The 24,276-nt window shown below is 42.4% G+C and overlaps 1 protein-coding gene across 1 annotated transcript in view; it reads left to right on the plus strand.

Moving 5' to 3' along the window:
- Positions 1-22,548, plus strand: part of LOC139339158 (vasoactive intestinal polypeptide receptor 2-like) — a 50,839-nt gene extending 28,291 nt beyond the window's left edge. The window contains exons 3-13 of the mRNA XM_070974650.1: positions 1,933-2,046; positions 5,172-5,263; positions 11,294-11,391; positions 14,570-14,702; positions 15,954-16,104; positions 17,077-17,137; positions 18,258-18,327; positions 19,019-19,110; positions 20,797-20,926; positions 21,035-21,076; positions 22,253-22,548. Coding sequence (XP_070830751.1) covers positions 1,933-2,046; positions 5,172-5,263; positions 11,294-11,391; positions 14,570-14,702; positions 15,954-16,104; positions 17,077-17,137; positions 18,258-18,327; positions 19,019-19,110; positions 20,797-20,926; positions 21,035-21,076; positions 22,253-22,426 — 1,157 coding nt within the window. The 3' untranslated portion in view covers positions 22,427-22,548. The remainder of the gene's footprint in view (positions 1-1,932; positions 2,047-5,171; positions 5,264-11,293; positions 11,392-14,569; positions 14,703-15,953; positions 16,105-17,076; positions 17,138-18,257; positions 18,328-19,018; positions 19,111-20,796; positions 20,927-21,034; positions 21,077-22,252) is intronic.
- Positions 22,549-24,276: the final 1,728 nt, after the last annotated feature.

The raw sequence follows: 24,276 nt of genomic DNA on the forward strand, positions 1-24,276 counted from the left end.
CTGCACGTGAGGACGTCTAGACTCCAGCTGACATCACCGCTGTCCGAGCCAACCTTGCCCGTGAGCCTCTGGACCGGCAGATGTGGCTAATGATCAGTAATCCTGTGTGATTGTTGGAGCCCTCCAGATGCTTGTTTACGCAGAGTGAGTGGAGGAGCTGTAAACTGGAATGCCAGCTGATAGTAGACATTATCGACGTGAATGATCGGAATATTTTGGTCCATCAGTGGACATAATTATGGTTCTTCACAGACATGTTTTATATGAACCCGCCTGTGCATGAACTGTTTGAACATGAGGCCTCTTGGCGTTTTTGGATCTTTGTGCTGATTTCCTGTACTTCCTGGCCTCCTCCTGGACTTTGGACCTTTTATACTTTTGGATTTTATGCATTAAATCATTGAGCTGCTTTAGCTCTGCCCTTGCATATGGATCTGGGTCCTATCTCTTGTTTTTCTGCTAGCACAGCCTTGACAGAACTAAATCTAATTAATATATGACATGGTCGTACTGCACAACGGGTGAGCATTAGACCTTATTATCAGGGACAGTGCTTGTTAAAGTTTTACAGTGTTTAAACGTATTAAAGACATGAAAAGGAGTGGTCGGGTGACTGGATTTCTTTAAAATAGCTGTTTCATTGCTGAAATCATGAACATCAGATCTGCATTAGTAGAGACTCCAGGTGAAACAATTCACCTCATATCACAAATTGCTGTGAAGAGAAAGCCAGGCTAGCTGTTTCTACCTTTTTCCAGTCTTTATGCTAAGCTAAGCTAAGCTAACCCGCTGCTGGCTGTAGCTTCATATTTAAGCATGTTTCACACAATGTCAAACTATTGTTTTAAGTTTTTCTAATTAAAAAAAATGAGAATGTGCTAAAAAAAAACAAAAACCCTAAACTTTATTTTCACCTGGGTCTCTGTTACGAACTCTTTTTAAAGAAAAATCATCTAATATGACCCAATAAGCTGCACTGACTTTTTTTATTGTTTATGTTCCACCCGGACTTTAACATTTAAAAGCCTTTGTTTCGGCTCAGTTGAGGCTCTTTTTGTGTGTTCTTTGAGAGTTTAAATTGTAGCAGAAAACAATTTAACAGAAAATAAGGCAGGCAGGCCTTGATATGAGGAGTGCTTTCCTTGGATTTTTGGTTTTATTTTGTTATTTGTTGTTTTGCTTTGGAAGTTTGCTGTAAATGATTCATATATCCAAATATCGGCCAGGTTCGGACATGTAGTTTCACACACTGTATATGACTACAATGTGTTCTGGGGACTTTAAATGCATCTCAAAGTCATGGCATCATGTGGAAGAAGCTTTTATTTTTCATTCAAGCTGTTGTTCATGAGGAAATGGAGAAAACATTCGAAAGGTCAGCTCCCTCATTATAAAGACTTCTGCTGCACACTGAAAAGAAATGGCCCAAATTTTCTGCGCATTTTATTACTTTTCTGTCAGCGGTTAACAGATGGACCAGAAAACGGAGAGGTTTTAAAAATAGTCATAATAATAATAAAATCTGCGGCGGTGTTTGTGGTGCATCCACCTCGACTGCCTCTCTGAGACCTGAAGCGGGGACAGAACAAGCTAACGCTGCATCTGCCTTTGCTAATGAGCATATACAGCACAGTGTGTCCTTCAATGCATGCCTTATACACACACACACACACACACACACACACACACACACACACACACACACACACACACACACACACACACACACACACACACAGTTGTTTAAGGTTGAGGTGAAGAGCAGGAAGGAAATTAAAATGCTGTTTACACCGTCATCAGGTCGGCTTTGATTCTTTCTTAGACCACCTGATCTGGTCTGAAAGGAGCCTGACCAATCACCTCGTCTGTTCTGGAGAGGAAAGTCTCCTCTGTCCAAAAACATACTCACGAAGCCACATTTGGTTTTGACAGAGTCGGGATGCAAAGGAGCATGGGACAGGATTGCATGCTGGGAGCACGCTGAGATTGGAGAGATCGTCACCATCCCGTGTCCGCGAGTCCTCAAGACTGTGTTCGGCCGAAACGGTGAGTAATTTATTCATTCATCAAGAAAGTGAGTTCAACCATGAGGATACAAAACAGCCAGAAACATGAGGGGACATCCAGGGCCCTTAACCTACTGTTAGGCCCCAGGGCTGAGGAGTTTGGTAGGCCCTGTCCCGTCCTCCAAATTTACCGAAGCACCACTCTCGAACTTTTTTTTGGCCGAAATCTTCCACCTGTCTCTCTATCAAAGTGATGAAGCGTGACCAGATTGACACATACTGTAGGGGGGGCGGGGTTGGGCGTCGTGGCAACGGGTTAATTTAGATCAATCAGCAGTCTCAAATTTGCACATAATGTGACTGACGGGAGAACTGACAAGTTACATAACAATTTGACTTTGTATGCTAATTTGTCCCAAAAATGATAGGCCCCTAAACTCCGTGGGCCCCTGGGCTTCAGCCCAGGTAAGCCTTTGCATCAGCTCAGGTGCTGCGTGTAGAACAACCAGAGAATAAGAAATGGAGGAAAAGGTGTTTTTTTTATGGACCAACAGGTGAGCTTCTGCTGTCCTGATGTCGGGATGGGATTATGTGACATACCGTAATACCATACACCCATATCTCGAGCTGCAACAATTACAATATATTAGATATAACTAATAAATGAATGGTTTGAGTATTTTTAAAGAAAAAATAAAGTCAAAATTCTCTGATTCAGGCTTCTTAAATGTAAATATTTTCTAGTTTTTTCACTCCTCTCTCACTGTTAACTGAATATCTTTGGGTTGTGGACATTTGAGGACGCCATCCTGCGACCTTTTTCACCACTTTCTGATATTTTATAACCCAAACAACAAATCAAGTAATCGTTTTATGTCACAGCCTTCTGAGAAAACCCCAAATATGTTCCTGTAATTCTGAATCCTCCGACCTGCAGGTTATATTCTGCTGATAATTGCGTTAATTGCGTTCATATTGGGTTGTTGTAACTCATGCATACTTGTGTCTTCATGAATTTCACTTCGCTTGTCTTTGAGAATTGTGCCGTCGATCCTCATCTGAGTCCATCAGCGGGGAATCCTTCCAGCCAGTGGCCAGATGGCGGTTTGGATTTCCACTCTGCGACGTGCTCTGATTTACAGTGATGAATAATCTTCATGCAGGCACCCAGCGGCTCACGCTTAGGCCTCCCTGTCTGCATCGATAAGTTACAGCATTTTATATAAAGGGTCAAAGACGCTGAAGGAAGCTAAACAACCACCGTGAACTCATCGGATGCCTGTATTCTGTTGGAAAGTGCTGAGAAAACAAGCCGTTAATTAGGCTTTTATCTGAAGGGAAACGACCAACATTTGACTCAACTTACTGTATATTTGCTAAAACAATACACAGCATTTTTAAGTCACCTCCAACTCTTTGTCTTACTTTGATTTTGCCGAGCTCAGCAGTTTGTTCTCCTCATTAATATCAGCTGCCATTAAATGTGAGAGAGTATTCATCATTTCCACTAAGAACCAGCAGTCAAGCCTGCAGCTCCGTGCTATAAATCTTCATAAGTAAATGACAAACGGGTGGTTTGATAGTGCCGTCCAGCTGTACGATGGTTACCTGGTTAAGCTCAGGCAACGCGCTGTTTGTGAAGTTTAGGGAAAGATGGACCAACGCTGACCCTCAAACGGGAACTCTTTTGCTTTGTTAGAAAATGTGGAGGGTACAGGCCTCTGGACATAACAACTGAACGGAAGCTACGACTCCCAGCGTGCATCCTGAAAGAAACATCCAGTCTCTGAGCTTAGAAGCGGTTTTGTTCGCCAATAATGAAGCTGAAGAAGTGTTTTATCTGGTTTCTTATCTTTTATCCTCAATGTAAACAACAAAAAAACTTGTTACAGCTTTGATTCACAGCAACAGTTCGGTGGGTGTTTTTAGTGTTAACGCCTCCCACCAAACACAGATGACGACGATTTCTCAGAAAGTTGAAATCGTTACACCCGGTGGTCACAGCATAAAGCTTTAATGTTGTTTAATTACCAAAGACACTCTTGTGCTATGTTCAGGAACATCTGTTGCTCAAACCTCTGGAATACGTAATAAAGCTTCAGATTTCTAAATGAAGTTTGGTCGGAGCTCCTCTGTGTTTAGCTTCACTGCAGTTTGTGGGACTTTCCACAGACATCGCAGCCCACAGCAGCGCTGACGGCAGCGTTAGCATGAGCGCTTCTTAACTGACTTCATATAAATCACCGTTACCCATTAAAATGTTCTCTCAGCTTCAGCTGTGTTTACCCTGCTGTGACGCTGTGAAGAGGGTAGTGAGGCAGAAGTGTGGTGACGTTACTTCCAGTCAGTGAGCAAGAGGCGCGCCTGCTTTTTACAGTGCATGCTGGGAATTTCCCAGGGACATGAACTCTGAGTGCACTGCTGCGATTTTGGCTTTGGGGCACCCAGAAAATGCCCCTCGGGAGCTCATTGCCCCCTGGACGTGGCGCTCATGTGAAACACTCAGTGATACTGAGCTCCACTTCACTGCGCAGGCTTTGTAGTAGTAATACTACAAGCTTCTGCAGTACTTTATCAAAGCCTGCGATGTGTTGTGTGACAGGGTCAGAATACATGAAGTCTCAAACATTTGTGTGTTTTGTGTCTTGTCACCTCTTTAGTCCACTTTTCTTCCTGCATCAGATACAAGCTGCTGGAAATGCAGCGTGTTTCTCCTGCATTGGTTTCTGTTTTAGACTTCGCAGCGTTTCTGTTTTTGCAGTATTTGTATTTGTTTTGGCTTTCTGCAGCTCATTTTTTGATTTGCATCATGTTCACAATGTTGTATTTGTTTTGGACTTTCACATGTTTATGACTTGGCATCTGAAGCTGCAGCACATTTTTTCTAATGTAAAATGTTTTGCATTAGCTTTTCATGACTCAGACACGTTGTTGATTAATTTTCTAGCTTATCCATCTGAAACAATGTCCATTGGACTGAATCTTGGCATGAAATTTGTCTTGATTACATACAGTCATAGTAGTTACTGACATCTTTCTGACAGATGTGACGTCTGAGTTTTAAGAATGGGGAAACGGTCAAACTCTTGAGGAATGAAAAATGTGCCTTTATTCTCTGATGTGTGAGATCATTTGTTGTGCGCTGCATCTCTTCTTCTCTCACAGGTAACATCAGCAGGAACTGCACGGCAGCGGGATGGTCGGACGTTTTCCCAAACATCACCAGCGTGTGCGGGTCGGACACCAGCCAGGACAAGGTACAGGAAACATCTCGCTGCTAAATGTCAGCAGTGTTTCACCTGAACGCCTCAACCTCAACATTACGTGGATCATTATTGGCCTGTAGTCGACGAAGCCTGCAGGGCCAGATGTTAATTAACACGGGTTAGTGGTGAAGGACTGCATCTTAAAAAGGTCAATGTCCAACAATAGTGTGACACATGATTAGCAATTTGGTGTGTGTGTGTGTGTGTGTGTGTGTGTGAGAGAGAGAGAGAGAGAGAGAGAGCGAGCAGTTTGATGTTATAAAGTGTTTTCATTTTATGTTTCCCAGAATGCCCTTTCATAGCAGGCCTGGCAGGACATTTTCAGATCTGAACCTCCAATGAGACGTTTAATCAGGCTTGCCGTTTGAGCTGAGCTTCGGTTTTAACACCCTTTTTAATTTGCCTTTAGTTTTAATGCCTTTGTAAACCAGCTCCAAGCTCCACAGCCCCGGTGAGAGGTGGCTCTCTTATCAGGAGCATCAGAACGAGATCTGCAAAAGCTTATTGTTTTTTTTGACAAAATCTGCCTGCCAGCACCTCTAAAGCTCACCAGTCAACACGTTGCATCATCTTGTTCTGCGCAGAAAGAAACCCTCTGCATTTGATTTTTATGGGGACAAAAAAGATGAGATTTAGAAGCTGAAAAACATCAATGGGATGTTTTTTTAGACATTTAGGCAACGTACCATTTCAAAATTGATGCAGCAGCTTTAAACTACGCAGTGAAAAACAATCATATGGTGCTGAAGCAGCCTAGTCACGGACGACAAACAGCTAAAAATCTTTTCCAATATTCAGTCCGAAACTCACCTTGATGTGTTCTGACGTCATGAAATCAGAAGGTATTCTGAGGCCACGATGATGATGATGATGATGATGATGATCAAACTGTGCACGTCTGCCTTGCTGTGTGCAGTTCATCGGGTGTGCTGTGATTCCTCGTCCTCACAGACAGTTCGGGGAAGCAGAAGAAAGTTTTTGGTTGAGTGTTTGTTGGCCTGGTTCGGCCTCGGCGGTGATAATTGCCGCTGCTGTCCTCTTTCACTGCTGAGGGTCGGTTTGGGTCACGACGGGTCTTATCCTCAATCGTCCATTGTGCTTGTTAAATTAACTGTCTCTTCCACTTTCTTTAGCTCTCCTTCTTTCTGTCCCTCTTCTTCATTTGCTTTCTCTTCCTCCGGTCGCCCAGCTTGAGCAGGTCTTCCTCTCAGAGCGATTCACCCAAAACACCCTGAACGATATTCCACGTCTGTCAGATCGAAGTGGACAAAGGAAGAAAGATCTATTTCTTGCGCACTCCTCGTGTGTTACTGGAATAGATCGATAGCTGTGAGGAAGGATTCAAAGGCACAAGAATCATCAAATCTGCCAAAATTAGAATTAAGCTTTTATCATTCAGACAAGAGCAAACCTTCTTGGGGCACATTCAAAGCTCTCCCCTCTGAAAGCCATGACACAGCGGTCGGTCGGCACTGTGACGACTTCTGTAAAGTCAATTAGATGACATGAAATCAAAGGAGCTTCATGCTTTTAAGGAATATAAATGCCCCCTTTCGTTTTCCGCTATTCGCTCAAAGTTAAAAAGAGGCAAAATGCCAACTTTCATCTGGCAGCAGCAGACAAGGTGTTTTTGAACTGTCTGTAATGAAGTCTTGAACACGAGAGTGAAAAATTCAATTAGTTTGTAGGTTTATGTAAAAGCACATGAAAAAAAACAGAATTGGACAGAAGAATTAACAGACAAAACAAATGCATTATGTTAAAGAAAGAGGAGTCAAAATGCAGCAAACCGGGCAGGCAGAAGAAACAAAGGGCGAGCTTTGATGACACAAAGCTGAATCCAGTAAAGGAAGCGGAGGGAGCAGGATTAAACAAATCCAAGAACACACAGAAACTGACCTCAGAACAAACTGGGATGACACGAGGAACACAGGAAGGAAAGAACAAGAGACGCAGGCGACCTGAAAGAGGGAAAAGACGCCAACAAGTTAGCCAATGAAACACAGGTGTCACACAGGAAGCAGGCAGGAAGGAGAACAAAGAGCATGACGCGCGACGAGAGTGACATTTCAGCATAAAACTAAACAAAAACCCCAAAACATCTTGTTCCCGTTCACGCACACGCTCAGCTCTGAAGCCGCATCACAGTTTTTGTTTGCTTGTTTCAACACACTGTGCAGACGAGGCCTCTGTCGCTGCACAAACGAGCATCGAGACAAGTTTCACACGCTGGCAGGAAACCTTTTATTTACGGCCGTTTGTGGCTACCTCTTGTTGCATCTTTGCGGAGCTGCAGCCTCTGCAAAGCCACCGCTTGGACAAAGCGTTTGATTAGAAACCCAAAAAAGTGGGGAGCGCCCTTCGCCCAGAAATGTTTGGCTGTTCACACGTTTGGCTGCTGAAGCGGGAAAGTTCCTCTGTGATCGCAGTCTAACACCTGTTTGTACAGGCAGGAATTTGTGACATCACAACTAGCGTGGAGCCAATCATGATGCAGTAAGAATGTTCCCAAATTAGCCCAACATTGTAAACACCAACACTCCCCCAGTGCTGAGCTCCCAGTCCGTCAGTCAGCTGGTGTTGATAGCACAGCTAGCTGCACGGCAACCAAGCTAACATAGCTAATGGCCGGTTAGCGGTTACTCTGCTGATACGCTGCCCTCCATTTGTTTGGAGCATCAATTTGTACCTTTAATAGCTTCAGTCTCTCTCTCTACACATTTCCATCCACTTGCCGAGCAAATTTGAATTAAATTTGTCACAGAAAAGAAAAAAAAAATACAAATTAGGTGCGTTTCAACTGGTTTGGAGCGAATAAACTCGGCTCTGCAACACAAACTTTTGTCAGAAGTTGGCAGTATAGATGTTACGCAAGGCTGTAATAAACAGTAGAGAAAGAAGTAAAGGTTGCAAATGTGAAGCGACAGCTGATCAGTCATGTGACTCATTACCTGAGAACTTATCAGAGGTGTTTCCTTCTCCAATTAACTCCATTAAGTCTTTACCGCAAACCACCTCAAACAGGCGTAAACAGGCTGTTTCCATCGACCTTTTCTGAGACAATACTTCAAAAAACACAGAAAAACACAATGAAGGAAACACAGCGAGTGACTCAGGATGTCTGAAAGGTGAAGAGGGCTGAGAAGAGGCTGTGATTTATACACACACACACACACACACACACACACACACACACACACACACACACACACACACACACACACACACACACACACAGGGCATTTATTGGCAGATTCAATCTCTGTGTTTCTGTGTCCGACAGGAAATGATCGGCTCTTCGTGCCAGGAAGTTTTCACAACAACAAAACACTTTCTCTCTTTTCATCCTGCAACATTTTCAGCGTAACGAGCCTCAGATCTGACGCAAACCTCCGTTCAAAGCACAAAAGCCTCATTGCATCACGTTTATGCTGAAAGACACGAGACACATATTTTATGAACCCTCTGGAAGGAAAGTTCCAGAACGAGAGCAGAAGTCGCTGGTCCTGCTTTATTTAAACGTTTCCGTCCTCTGAATTCTGCTTCATGTCTCACTGGTGAACCAGAATTGGGCGTAGTTTTAAGTCGGCTTGGTCAAACCTCAGAGGCTCATTCACATGTGTAACAAACTGGTTTTATTCAGTGAAACTGATCAATCAGTGAAGCGTTGAGAGTCTGATTGTGGGACGTTTGCATCAGAGTGTTGAAGAACATTTTGTTTTCTAATGATGCGTAAGAGCAGAGACTAACGTCTCGTCTCTCAGCCGCCTGGTTAGTGACTGTTGAATGATTGTTGTTCCTCAATCCAGCATTTTCTCTCGGAAATTTGTCTATTTGATGAAATATTTTGAAGCATTTTAGGTATTTTGCTGGCATTTTTGTTCTAAATATTTCAACCTTTTTCCGATTTTGCTGTGTTGCATTTTGACATTTGCCTTTTTTTAGAGTGGACATTTGAAGCCTGCTCTTTATTGGACGTTTAACTGTACATACCTTCATAACATCTGAAAAATATAAAAAGCGGATTTCTTCTGTTTTAAATTTGATCTATCTTTAAAGAGCCAGTGTGCAGGATTTAGTGGCATCTAGTGGTGATTTTGGAGATCGCAACCAAATGAATACTCTCCCTTCCCGTGTAGGAGAGCCAACAGAAGCCACGAAACTCATCGAAAACGTGCAAAGCTCTCTCTATATCAGTGTTTGGTTTGTCCATTCTGGGATGCTGTAGAAAAACTTTATTGATCCCTGCAGGGAAATGCTTTGGCTAGAAAGAGGGATGAAATGCTTAAAAAGGTTTAAAAGAAAAAATACTATAAAGACAACATAGACATAATAATAATATGAGTAGTATTAGTAATATAAAGTATTTGTAAATGTAAAGGTTTTTGAGAGTTTTAGAGATAAGAGTAAATATTAAAAAATGCACGATCTGGTGTAAATAATCCTAAAAATAGTGATACAAGAGCTCTCAGAGATGCACAGTTCAATGAATATCTAGTAAAAATTAAAATAATTCATAGAGAAATGGAACCATGAAAATCATGGAAGACAGGTGTCATTTATGAATGTTTTTTAAGATCATTGTTGAGTATCAGTACCATAATTTGTGTTTTGTATGGAACTTTATCAAAATAAATGCGTAAAGATGCTTCACCAACTGAATTTCTGTCATTTATCATCAGCTCATCCAGATTTCTATAAATGTCGCTCTTCATTTGCAGATTTCTGTGTCCTCACAGGGAAGATGTCAAATTAAAGGGTTTTTTTTGGCTCTTTGCTGTTGTGTAACTGCAGCTTCCTCCTGTTGGCTCGTTTGGCTCGTTTCAGGTCACGAATGGCAGCGCTGAATTGCCCATTGTGCTGTCCTCTCTCTCTTTCTGCGTGCTACTACAGTTCACAGTTCACTTCAGCTCAGATCGTTGAGCTGTGAGCTTTGCTGGCAGTGAGTTCAGCAAATTCTGTCAGATCTGCAGCTGCAAATGAACAATTACAAAACCTTTAGTCGTAATAAAATGCTCCAATAAGTCCAATGAGACATTTCATTTTTGAACACTTCCTTCCCTGCTTTTATCTCCATTTTAATCGCTTTCTTTCTGTAACATCTCTTCAAAGTTATCAGACACTGACAGCCGAAACATGTAGAAACATCAGCAATGAGGGTGTAGTTTCCAGTGTAATCTTCTCTGAGTGTTAGGGTGTGGGTGCAGTAGGGAAGAATCTTTGTTTAGAGGTGACGTGGGAGGACGGAGCAGTTTTGAGTGCAATACGCCCACTGATCCACTAGAGGGCAGCGTATCAGTGTCATGTTTTACCTCGCATAGGTGTGAAAAGTACGTGTGTGAAGAAGCACTGCCAGCGGGTGGCGATAAGGGGTGTGGGGTTTCGGGTGGAGTGGTGGGTCACAGGATTTTGACTCACCTCATGTAAAACCTATCGTCAGCATTGATCGTTTCAGTCAATGCTGATGATCTTTTCCTAATCCTAACCAAACTGTGACCATCACCTGAAATGTTTCTCAGCAAGCTTTATTTTGAAAGTCTAACCAGATGTTACATGTATATATTACGGCTAACTTTAAGCTAGCTTTGGTGCAATACTGGGTTGATTTGTCCCACCACATGTCTCTGTCCAGTGAAAACTAATCCATATTAAACCCAAGTGGCAGTTAAATTCTTACTGTCAATGCTAACATGCTAATTTCCTTTCTTTTTTTTGCATTAGCTGATTAGCACTAAACACATATTGAAGGTGAGGCTGAAGGGAACAGCATTAGTGTTTCAGGTGTTTCCTCATAAACCAAAGGACCAAAATCAAATTTAGACGTGATGATGGCGCGACACGAAAGGTCAGAGATGACTGGAGTGATTACAGCTCATCCTCAGGGGGACACGAATGGACCAAAGTGATAAACAGAACCACCTCAGTGTCAGACCACTAGCCTGCTGCTAACGCTCTGAGCATAAAGATCAAGGTAAAGATCAGCAGAATGAACAGTAACCCTGCTCCTCTCTGTGTCTGCAGCTGGTCTTCTACGTGGTCGTGCAGACGTTGTCCACTCTGGGTCACAGTCTGTCTTTGATCACCCTCACCACAGGGAGCGCCATCCTCTGCCTGTTCCGGTAAGACCAAATATTACAGTTACGTTACTTTTTTCTGTATTAAAACACACCAAACCAAATGCTTGCCTATTCTGGCCAAATACAAATGAAATGTGCACCACTAAACATTTCACCATTTTACACGTTCAGTGTCAACATTTTTGTGACTTTCATGTGAACAAAAACATAATTCAGTCATCATTTTGCTCCCTCAAAAGTCCTATGTAAACATAATTTGTAGGAGACACAACAGGAAGTGAAGTTTAATTTGGTTGTAAATGAACCAGCTGGCAATTTCACAGCTTTATCATAGCCAACAGATGTGTGTGTGTGTGTGTGTGTGTGTGTGTGTGTGTGTGTGTGTGTGCATGTGAGACAACTTCTCAGTTTACCCATTAATTGGTTTTAGGTTTATTCATTTCGTTCATCTAAATTATGTTGATTGGATGTTTTTTCTTTTTATTTACTTTGCTGTGGGGATTCGTTTTAAAAAGCCACTGGAGGTTTGACCACAGTGCTAAATCTGCATAAACCACACGTCTGTGAAAAGATGTTGGACATGGAAAAACTTTTTTAAAGCCTGATTAGATCAAAACTTTAAGGAACTGTGTAGGAGAAGCTCACCCTTTCAAGGTTTTTTCTTCTTCTTTTGATGACATCAGGAGTTTACATTATCAGGGTTCGCGCGTTTGATGAAGGTTAATCCTCTTATATTCAGTTTAAAGCTCCTCCACACCATGAGTATCATAACTATTCAGTCATTATCCACGTCCATATGCTGCTTCTTATTGCTCTTGTCCCAGAATAAAACCTCATTATACTTCCGCTTTACTGTGGACATGCAGTAGTTACACACTGTAGGCTTAAAGGAGACTGTAGAAAGTTTTTAGCTTCTGATCGCAGGTTGAAGTTAAGTTTAACTCAAAAAAAATGAATCCACAGGTTTGCCTCAGCCTCTGATTTACTGACTGCCTGTCCGGGGTGTAAGGACGAGGTTATGAAAGCTTAACAGATGTAGCACATATCTGATCAGACTGATGTGCTTTTTTAGAAGTAGTTGCAGTATTAAGGTGACTTTTAGTGTGTCTGCATGACACTAATAATACTAAGTAATACACCTTTTATTGCACAATTCATCCATTATAGAAGCTTGAAGTGAAGGAAGAAGGAAAGAAAATGATGACACCTGAAACAAAATCTGCAAAATTAAGATAACAAATAGAATTAACAGCAAAACGTCAAACTAAATTAGAGTAATGAATCATTTTAGAATATTCAATGAGATAGAAACCAGTTTCTGAATTAAATAAAGTGATGAAGTATGTCCTCACTTACTGGGTTTTTCCTCAGAGGAGGACTGAGATGCAGCTGACCCTAACCCTAACCCTTTGAGTTAAGCCTGACGATGATGTCAAACCAATTCCTCAAAATATAAACCGAACTATCACATCGTATGTTATGAGTCTTATTTGGGGATTAATCTCAGTTAGTTGGTTGATGGTTTGGGTCAAAAATCTTACTGTAATTACGTTAAAGTAGATCAGTGCTGGCTTACGGTGTCACACGGGACATTATGGGCGTTTCCTGGCTGAAAGTCCTGTGTTTGTTTGACTCATCCGTCCACCACACCTTCCTCCATACGTGGACTTTCTTGCTATTTATACTACATCACCTGACTTCCCCCTGTGCTCCTGTCATAATTACTACAACCACTAGAGGTCGCCATCTCACAGTAAATATAAACATGGGTCGCAGTAACCTCCTAAGTGGACATACGCAGCGTTTTTTGGTGAGGACGGGCTGCCTTTGTCCCAGTTTGTTGGATGACAGCTGGATTGTGTTGCTAAGAAGAGCCCTGCACGCCTCTTTGTGACCTACTTTTCTTGACATAAAGAGACTGTTTGTCAAGGAAAAACTCATTTAACCACTGCCGTGTGCGGCCTCGCGTCCTGGGTGGTCATTTATGAAGTCCATCCATTTTTAAGACTAATGAGGGTGTTTATTCATCAGCGCACAGTCTGACCTGAAAGTACCATTTGTATCCATCATACACTAAATAAATATGACACCAGCATTCCTGATATTTGCTTTAAATGTGTCTCAAGGTATTCTTACTCATTGCTTGTGCAGATGCCCCAGTTTCGGTAGGAGGTTATTAATAAGAGCTCAAAAACCACATTCATAAATATTCCATCAGAACTATTTTTATTGAACGTTTGTGCCCACTGGCTCCTGTTCGGAGAGCAGAACAGTCCACAGTCACAGTGCAGGTACCGTCTGTGGATGCTGAAGCAAAGCCGCTTCTCGCTCTGAGCTGGAAAAAAGTGATAAGCCAAATATTTATGTCTGAGTTAAAAATACACCACATTGTTTGGGACTGGAAAGAATACCTCAAACTGTCAGAGGGAAACTAAGCATCCCAAGTTTTATTGAAGATTGTTGGGAGTATTTTTTATCATGTTTACATGTAAATGTGATGGAATCCCATATAAGATTGTACTTTTTGCTGTACTCTTTGTGCTATTTTTGTCACCTTCAAGTATACTTAAGTGTACTCAAGCAGTCTTTGAGTTCCACTTGAATAATACTTGAGTGTACTTGTACTTGCTAAATAACTTTTTGCAAACTTTAAGTGTACTGAAGTACACTGGAGAAAATCAGGATTGATGAGCGTTCAAAACACACCTGCAGTATTATCACCAACAGGTTGGAAATATACTTAAACACACCTCAAATGAAATGAAAGTTAAGGTAAAGTACACTTTAATTAAGCGTGCTTAGGAGAGTTTTCATCAGCAAATTTTATTACAATTTGTAATTTAGGACACTTTGTAAAAGTACACTTCAACACAATTTATAATAGACTTAATACCAATAAAGTACACTTTTTATCAGTACTCTGAAATACCACTTAAAGTACTGCAGAATTATTATATTGATTTTTAAAACATTTAAGTAGAACTTTGTGACATCTATTTAGAAGTACACTTTTTGCAAACATACTTTAAATTAAGCACAAACAGTAAACGTGTTCTATACTTAAATTCTACGTTGAATACACTGAAGTATACTCCTTTTAGACCTGGGAAGGCATGTGTACTCAGTGGAAAATAATAAATAAAACAAAAAAACTGCATGATGGTTATTACTGTTCAGACATTATTTATCTGACAACGCTCATTTCCCATCATCTGCGCAGGAAGCTCCACTGCACCAGGAACTACATCCACCTCAACCTCTTCTTCTCCTTCATCCTGAGAGCCGTGGCCGTGCTGGTGAAAGACGACATCCTCTTCAACCGAACGTCACAGTGCTCCAACCAGCCGTCACTGGTGAGGGCACTGGATTTAGCTGGGATGACTTTGTCCACAACTAACCGAGCCAAACCTTTAAAATCTATTTAAGACGCCACCAAAAATCTATCAAATGTGTCGGAGGTGGACTTTAAGTCAAGAGAGGGGTGTTTTTGGAGGATAGTTTGATGAATAAAAGTTTTGAATGTCAGTTGCTGTTATTGTAACTGCAGTGAATCCAGGCTTCCATCAAGCCATCGAGCGTTTAACGGGGCAGAAGACGAAAGTTCACACGAATGAGAACCAACTAACTGCTGTGTGTAGCTGCTTTTTACAGAGGCAGCAAAGTTTTTCTGTGGCGCTGAAAGCAGAATGCTTCCGTGTATTAGTACTCAGATGGTTCGGGTTCATGATTATCTGTTCAGAACAGCTCATCCACTTTGCCTTCAAGCTGCAAACAACAATATCCCGTTTTTACTGACAGAGCAACATGGCTGCAACCAATCAGACTGAGAGCGTTCGTTAGCGAGCTTGATGTCCGCAGGCTCATACACTTATTAGATAGACCGGGATACCTACCTAATGCTATTACACTGCATTCGTTTTAGCTAGGTGTACTTAATAAACTGGCAACTGAGGGCAGACGGGGAGATTTTAATTTGGGAAGATCATATTTTTCATTTTCTTGCACAGCAGTGACAAGTTCGAATAGAATCTGTGATGTCTTGTCACCGCATCCCCCAAAAAATTATCTGAAAAAGAAATACTCGAGACGAAGATGAAGTTCTCCATTTTTCAAACGCGCAACAATCACATCGAAGCGCTCATTGTTCTCAGGCTCCGTTCAGCGGCGCTCATACAGAATGCACAAAGGAAATATTTAACTCTGTCTCCTCTGCTCGCTTTCATTTCCTCTCACATTCGAGTGGAAAATCCCTGTGATTATTAAAGGGATGCTGTCAGGGCGCTCTGACCTTTATTCTCCCATCTTCTCGCTGCTTGTAAGGTTGTGATCTACAAATTAAGCGTATCCTCCAGGTGAACTCGCTGAAAGCGGGAATTTATACCCTTGTGTCCGAATAATTAGCATAATTGCCTGATTAAGCTGCAGTGTCTTTGTCCATGTGGGAGTCTGAGCTCATATCAAACCCTGCAAGGCAAAAAAGAGAGAACGTGACTTAAAGCTGTGCTTCCTGTTGCTGTTGCTGATAGTTTTGTGCCATTTATCAGTTTTATATGTAGATCCAGAGTCCCGAAGCTGCTTAAGGCCTTTAAACTTTGTGCTTTTAGGTGGGATGTAAAGCCAGTCTGGTGTTTTTCCAGTACTTCATCATGGCCAACTTCTTCTGGCTGCTGGTGGAGGGTCTGTACCTCCACACTCTGCTCCGCGTCATCTTCTCGGAGAACAGACACTTTGTCGTCTACATGTTCATCGGCTGGGGTAGGCTGGCCTGCACTTCAGCTTTTATTTAATTTCAAGTCGGCATCTTCTGGAATTAAGGACTGACTTCGAAGTTTAAAGCACCATTAATCGTCGTATTTCGTGGTGTCGAAAGTGTTCTTACTCACGCAGAATCACCACTCAGCTCTGCCGCTCAGCCTCTTTCAGCTTACGGTTTGTGTCGTTCTGGCTCAGTCTCAGCGCTCCTGTCAGTGTTTCAAACTTTCCAGCAGCAGCATGAAGCTGTTTGCAGCAAACAAGCTCTGATAAACCCACTGCAGACTAGCTGATCAGACAGGAGACTGACACAGTTAGAGAGCAGCTGAGAAAGTGGAACATCGAGCAGCTCAGGAGCCAGGTATCTTTCTCAAGAGTGAGAGGAGATCAAACCCAAGCTAGAGGGGGAGTGGATAAGATAAGATAAGTTGTTACAGCCAGGAAGTATTAAAAAGCAAAAACAGCCAAAAGAGTGGCACAGAAGGATCAAAGTAAAAAGTATTCAAGATATAGAAAAAACTGTGTATATGTACATTATGTACAGATTACAAAAACACTATTGCCAATATTCTTATGAGAAAACTACCAGTGTCGCATGTTGTATTGCACTTGAGAAATACATGAAATGCATCGGAAGAAACATTGAATTTTATGAGTCTGCGTATGTGCACAGTATGTACAGTTTATTAAAGATGTGGATAATAAATCCAGTGTTATTACCAGTAGATGTACTGGTATTGCACCATATTGCTGCTGCATGTCTGCTGGAAATACGCAAATGTTGGGCTTATTGTGTTTTCTTGCCCTCTAGTGGCCAAAGTTTGAACAATGCAGCTTTAAACAATTAGTTTAATTGTCAGTAATTAATTAATCAGTAATTTATACATGATTATACAATAATAATACTGTGTTAGTAGTGTAAAATACATAAAAATACCTACGTTATGTCAGTGTTTTCCTCGTGACATTTTGCAGGAATCCCCACCATGTTCATCTTTGCGTGGGTGATGGCGAGGATTTATCTGGAGGACACCGGGTGAGTGCTGCCAACCAATCACGGACCATCACTGAAATGAGATTCAGATTTGGCATTTGTGTTCATCATACAGTTGTATGACAGGAATCTGCATACCGTAATTTTGTAATGTAAATGTGTAATTTGTTTTGAGCCAAGGGGATATATGAACGTACGTTTTGCGCTTTTGGATTTGTTTATTATTTCCTCCTTTATTACGTGATGGGAGATCAGGAATTTCAATCACATTAGAGAGTGGCATGCATTGATATTCAGTGGGACTGCATCTATTATTTCATTAGTCCACAAATGACATCTCATTGATTAGATTCTGGCAGCAGGTGACCATGTGGGAATGTCGCTCAGTTTCCAGAATAATAAGACAAATATCCCACATGTCAAAGTGCACTTAGTCATTATTACAAGCTGCTGCCTCGGATATGCTCGGCTTATGTTGCATGTTATTACGGCTGACGCTGCAGCTCATTATTGAGGGAGTTGTACTGAGTGGGCGCATTGTTAAAAAGACATGAAACAACTCTGCAACAACAATTACAGAACAGCAGTCTGATAACAAAGGACAGCAAGGAGACAGCTCCGCACTGCAAGGAGACTGTGTGGAGAATGATAATGAAGCCTGAGGGTGGAAGTAGCGTAAAAAATAATCTTACTGACTTGCTCTGGAGCTTGAAATCACTCGATAAAAGACATGTGGAGCAGTTAAAAGCTCCGGAAAGAGCTGGACCTTGACATGACAGGCAGACTGGTGCATCTGTCGTAAAGCAGATGCTCAGAGATTATCATGTCAGACGAAGCTAATTAAAATGGCTCAGCCCACCGATAATGATGCCTGTCATTTACCGGGAATACATACTCCATCTGACCTGGTGATATCTTGGGATCCTCAAAGAAAACCTGCAGGTCTTGGCTCAGGAGGCCCGGTTAAGTGGCTCAGACTTGCCCTGAAGGACATGAGACTGGACTGAGCCAGATTCAACCTTGCAAACTGGTTTTTAACACCAAGAGTCGTAGCAGCATCTCTCTGCTTCTGCTTCTGACCATCCACACTTTTCCTGATGTGTGTTTTTTACCATCATGTACACCCTAATAGATGCTCATTGGTTATTTATGTTACCCTCAGATGCTGGGAGACAAATGACAACCCCATACCCAACTGGGTGATCAATGGACCAATCGGGTTCTGTATCATGGTAGGTTGAGGTTGGCCACATCCTGTTTGTCTGCAGGTCTTAAACGTGCTTGTTGGTTCAAAAATGTCCTCACAAGTTGTTGATTACTGTAGAAGCAAAGGAGCAGCATCATTTCTTGTATTGCTGGGCAGAGCTAGTTAGCCTCGCACAGTAACAGCGGATGAAGGAAATGTTCAGTCGTTTAATTTAACATACAGAACTTACTGCTCATGCAACAAGACAGCGTTTCATGGTGCAGCCTTTGAGAGAGCAGTGGTGAAGTGAAGCCCGGCTGTTCGACCAGTATTAACTAGCTAATTTTAGCAGCTTATACAAGAGAGAGAGTGTAAAAAGTGTGTTTTTCTGCTGCTGATGTAACACAGGCTAAAGCTAACCCACTGAAGTTCGCTGTTGTTTTTGAAAGTTTGAAAGAAGCCACGTCTCTCCACGTCTTCAGAGACTGATTATCTCTTTCTACTGCCCAGCACTTTGGCATGTAAAAAAAAGGCTGACAGACCTGCCATGGCATAGCTGCTAATTGCCAAGATATAATTGGACAATTCAGTGGATGGATCACTCGCTCGCTCGCTTGCTGCTTTTCATTCATAGCTTAGTGTGGGTGGAAAATGTCAAACACGGTAAAATAGAATGAGGTTTCTGTGACTCTCTTCAGGCATTCTGATGTTTCTGTCATTTCCTCCCTGTCTCCAAGGTGAACTTTTTCCTGTTCATCAGCATCATTCGGATCTTGGTTGAAAAGCTGAGGTGTCCTGACGTTGGTGGCAACGACCAATCACAATACAGGTATCTCACCTGGGGTACAGATTTGATGCTCTTCCAACAGTGTGAACAGCTGCACAGAGGTAGAAATATAATCTCTGCGCACTCAGATATGTGCTACAAACCTGTTTTTTCAAGTTTAATAAAAGTCGACAGATTGCGTCGACATTTATGTGTCATTAAGCAAAAGCTACGACTGCTCAGTCAATGTCAGCGGCTGTGGACAAAGGAGTCAGCTAAATGCCTCAAAATATAAAAAGCAGATAATCTGAGACGCCCAGAACATTTTTATTCTGTCTGTGTTTGCTGTCTGGAGAGATAAGACCGGGGCTAACGCTCATGCAACAAGACAGCGTTTCATGATGCAGCCTTTGTGAAATGGAGAGTTGGGGGGGTGAAACCTCTACGGAGCAGCACATTCGGTGTCTGTTTGAGTCTTGGCCCACTCAGAGGCAGTCTGTTTAATCTTCAGGCAATTTTACCCTCCGGGGAAATCCAAGCTGTGCTGAGCTGTCAGGTGTTCTTGTGTCCTGTGGATTCAGAGGTGAAGAAAAACCTGGATGTGCTCAGTTTGTTCCAGAATCTCCCATCAGTGTACGTGAATATTCAGCGTCAGCGCTCGGTGGTTCAGGGTCTGATACCGAAAGGAAGGATTTGGCCGTCTTTTGTGGGAGATGTAGGGGTAATACAATACCACATGAGTAGTTTGACATAAATGTAGTGCAAATGTATTCAGCTTTCCAAAACTTTTTGCCCACTTCCCCACAGCCGTGCAGATGGTCGGCCCCCACGAGGTCCAAATTCAGGTCCAGATAGTGTGCTATTCCTTTCTAAGGGTGTGTGCATCAATATATCATGCCCAGGTGGACTCTGATCATGTGATGCATCATAATCACTGGAGAAACATGTTTTTTGAGTCAGGTGGAGAGTTTGAACTGTGAAGTGCAGGAAAGTTGAGCTGTATTGCTGCTCTTTTTGACCACACCGGTGTTGAGGTTTTTAAAGTTTATCCACGTTGGATTCAGAGGTTTCTCACAGCTGCATCTCGGACTCAATTTTGGGTCGTGAAGTTTATTTGTGGTCATCACAGCATTGACTAACGGTGACCCTGAATGACCCACACATCTCGCTGTCAGGAGTTCTCCCACAGAACCCTCTCTGTGATACTGACGAGTGTTGACAGTGAGGACCATGGATCAGCAGCGCAGCTTCGTTATTTATGTGGAAATGTTGCTAAGTGAGGAGTCGGGGTTTGTCTGACATTGGATGCAGGTTCCAGGCAATCTGTCATTAGTATCAGTAATGTCCAAGTAAGCATAGGGCAGCGATCTGCAGGTCTGCAGTCAGTCACAGTCCAGAATTAAAATGTTCTTCTGTGCAGGCACCGATGAATTGAGTTTTGATACTTCCATTTTCCCCCTTTTTGACAAAAGAGTCTCAAATAAAGGCCTTTTTCTGAGATTTCAACTGCATTCCTACATCTAAGACACTGATAAAACCTCAGATTAAAGCTCATGAGTGGACAATGAGTCAAGCTGCTTTTTGGTCTCACAGATCGTAACACCTGAACTACCTGCATGGCACAAACTGACCCTTTAGAGCAACATGCTGCTCTAAAGGGTCTAATGCTGTCACACAACAGAAATATAAACACTCCATCTGTTTCAAAACTGTGCATTAAGTAACAGTTTCCTCCTGTTTTTCAATCAGGAGGTTGGCCAAATCCACTCTCCTGCTGATCCCGCTGTTCGGGATCCACTATGTGGTCTTCGCTTTTCTCAACGAATCCATCGCAGAGGATTATAGAATATTCCTTGACCTGGCCCTCGGATCTTTCCAGGTGCTGTATTATCAGCCCCTCCTCCCACACCTCTGTGACTGCATGTTATTGTCCTTAACAATTCTTAATGAATGAAAGTGTTTTAAGATCTCTGTGTTGCTTTTCCAGGGTCTTGTGGTGGCCATTCTCTATTGTTTCCTAAACAGTGAGGTAAGCTCGCATTACACGGAATGACAGTAAAGTGTTCAGTAATATTAATGAGAAGTAAACACACGAGCAGGACTGAGTGTGGAGCCTCCAAACAGCAACTATTTGCATAAAACACAATTTTCAGTATTTGATTTTAGAGAGGCCAAAAATAATTTGATATAGCAAAAGTAGTGATAACTATATAATTAAAATATCCCGTTAAATGTGTCTGCATTCAGCTGATAACACGCTTATTTAAAAATATGCAGCTTAATTTCAACGTGGTCTTAAGTGGAAACATTTGATAAGCAGTAAATTATGTTCCCAGTTTCTCTGTTTGGAGCTAAAATGTGAGCGTGTCCTAATTTCATCATTAGATTTTTTTTTATTTTATTTTATTTTTTTTTTAAGTAAACATATTTTGAATTTTGGAGCAGCTCGTGCTGAAAATGCATCCTGGCTTTACTTTAAACTCCTAAATCATCCTTGTGTGTTGCAAACGCTCTCTTGCACACAGACGCAAACATGCTGTGATTGGTTTAACGTCATGTACAGGTGCTCGTTTCCTTTTAGCACAAGCCTCAAGAGGCCATTGGAGGAACTGCAGTTGTTTCTGCTCGGCCTGCTTACGGCAGGTGTGAACGCGCGTCCTGGTTGATTCCATCACAAGCGGACAGCGTCAGATCACATTACAATGCATCTCCACACACATCTCGAGCAAACCCTTGTGATCGAACTCATAACGCAACAACTCAAAATTGCACAATTTTTTAAGGGAGTCTGGGGATACTGACGGCGAAATATTTGCTGCGTTTGCACTACAGTGAACCACAGTGACATTGTGTTTCATGTGTAGCGTACTCAGTTGAGTGGGTGGTCTTCAGTGTGGACATTCACATACACACTTCTTAAAGAATGTGGCCATATGCATCGCAGACCGCATTCGGAGTGATTGGATCTCAATGTGTCCACCTGTGACTGGATCACCCAGGACGCATGTTGATATCATGAAGCGTTACAACCAATGCAGTTCCACAGTTGGCCAATAGATGTCACAGTTTTCAGCACATTCAAAATTTTCAGCACATTTACAGGCAAATGGGCGGTCAGGTGTTTTGGAAAGGTTTGTTCAGTAGCCAAAGTTTGATTCACTGTTTGTAACATTTTTAAAATATCAGGCTTAATCTCCTTTTGCAGGTTCAAGTTGAGCTAAAGAGAAAGTGGCGGAGTATGTGTCTGAACTGCCACCTGAGCAGAGATCACCACCTCAACAGCACCTTCGCCTCCAGGAACAGCTCAGAGCACATGGTGCAGTTTCACCGCAACTCCCGCACTCAGTCCATCCTGCAGTCAGAGACCACCGTGCTGTGAGGACCCGAGGGTCCTTTAAGGAAACAAAACAGTCTCCAGGTTGGCCTGGGTCGAATGGTTTTACAAAATGATTTTAACACACAGTTGAGGTGAAGTACCACATGGGTGGGACCTGCACATCATTTCAGAGCTGATTTTGGTTTTAGCTGTACAGATCTTTCTTCTGCATCAGCTGAATATTTCTAAAGTAACGTGTGGAAGAGAAACACTGCTTTCCTTCTCCTCGTTGCAGGCTGCAGGCTTTAGATTGGAATTGAGCTGCAGCCGTGATGCTGCCGTGTCGGAGTCGTGATACTGTGACGATCTGCGGTTGATGGAAGTGAAACGTTGAGGAGAGAAATTCATTATCGCTGTATTCGCCTTCAGTTTACATGATGTGCAAGCCACATACACTGATGAAGCAAAAGAGACTGTTCTCTACTGACAGCAGCAGTCATGTCAACAAATGCCCCCAAACAGGTGACACAGCCCTCTCAAGGTCGCACCCAGAGCAAAGGACGGCGTTGTTGACAGCAAAATGTCAAACATTAACGTGTCCTGTGCTGGTTCCTATCCACGTCAGTCATTCCCTAAGACAAGTTTTTGTGCCTAAACCTAACCAAACCTTAACCACAGCGGTGTCCGATCAGAAAACGATTGTATTTGTCAAACGGTGATTTGTCATTGCTTTGGAAGATGCTGACAGTCGTGGTCTAAGATCAGAAAACATGTCGTTCCAGAGGACACGGACATGTGACGTATTTTGTCTTTTAATTTGAAGGAGGCAACAAAGGCAAAAGTACTCATTGCAGCTAAAAAGCAGCAACATTTCCTGTAAGTATGCAGGAAAAGGTGACAAAATCTGTGGTCCATAGTGGCCACGCCCACCCATCTGATACTTGAAGCTTGTTAAAATCACTGCTGAGAATGACTCATTTTGACCCAGGTCAGCTCATGAGCTGGTTGTTTGGGCACACAGGGTTGCTTTCTACCGATTCAGAACCCCAACTGTTCCGACAGACTGCGTCGTTTTTAATGTACATTTAATGAACTGCTGTCATGCAGACGTGGTGTGCATGCTTCGAATCCTTTATCTGTGCTATGATGGTTTTGACACTGGTATAATGAAACAGTGTTGGTGCTCAGACTGAAGATGTCATGTCTTTTAAAGGGAAGCTTCACAGCGTGTCCACTGGGAACTTCTGTTGAGATTGGTGGCGTAAACACCTGACACTTGATTTGCTGACAAGCTCAACAACCAGCACAGTCATCATATCCGGTTTTACACAGCCTGGGAGTCTCAGGCTGCGAGAGGATTGTTGTATTTGATGTGCAATTTGAGCCGGACTGATGTTTCAGTGGGAACCCAGTGAGGGATCGCATCCCACAGAGGTGTGTGCTGATCTGTGCACACAGAATAATGAAGCAAATTCATCTAATCAGAGTCTGGAAACAGGAGGTTTGCTGTTTATTGGAACCTACACTTCGCTCCTGCAGGATTTCCATCCACTCCCACCTGCTCATGTAGAGATTTTGATCACTCCCACCCACAGCACTGTTTTCTGCTGAAAATCCTCTCTGCCCCCTTCCCACAGGGAAAATAAGACCCAAAAAAAACCATCAAGGAATGTTTTTAATCTGAAGAAATGCAAATACTCCATATTTGGTTCAGTCAGCCAAATCCTAAAGACCTGAATGGAAAACAAACATTAAAATTGAATTTAAATACCCAACAAGTTGAAGAGATGGAAAGACGGTGAGTGGGCAGGTGGCGAGAAAACAGCAGACGTGAAAGACAGTGAAATCTGATGGAAGTTAAGGCCCTGAGCAACGCAAGAGCGGATGACTCTTTGGTGTAAATAGTGCCACCA

The sequence above is a fragment of the Chaetodon trifascialis genome, chromosome 11 (genome assembly GCF_039877785.1).
Source record: "Chaetodon trifascialis isolate fChaTrf1 chromosome 11, fChaTrf1.hap1, whole genome shotgun sequence".
NCBI lineage: Eukaryota > Metazoa > Chordata > Actinopteri > Chaetodontiformes > Chaetodontidae > Chaetodon > Chaetodon trifascialis.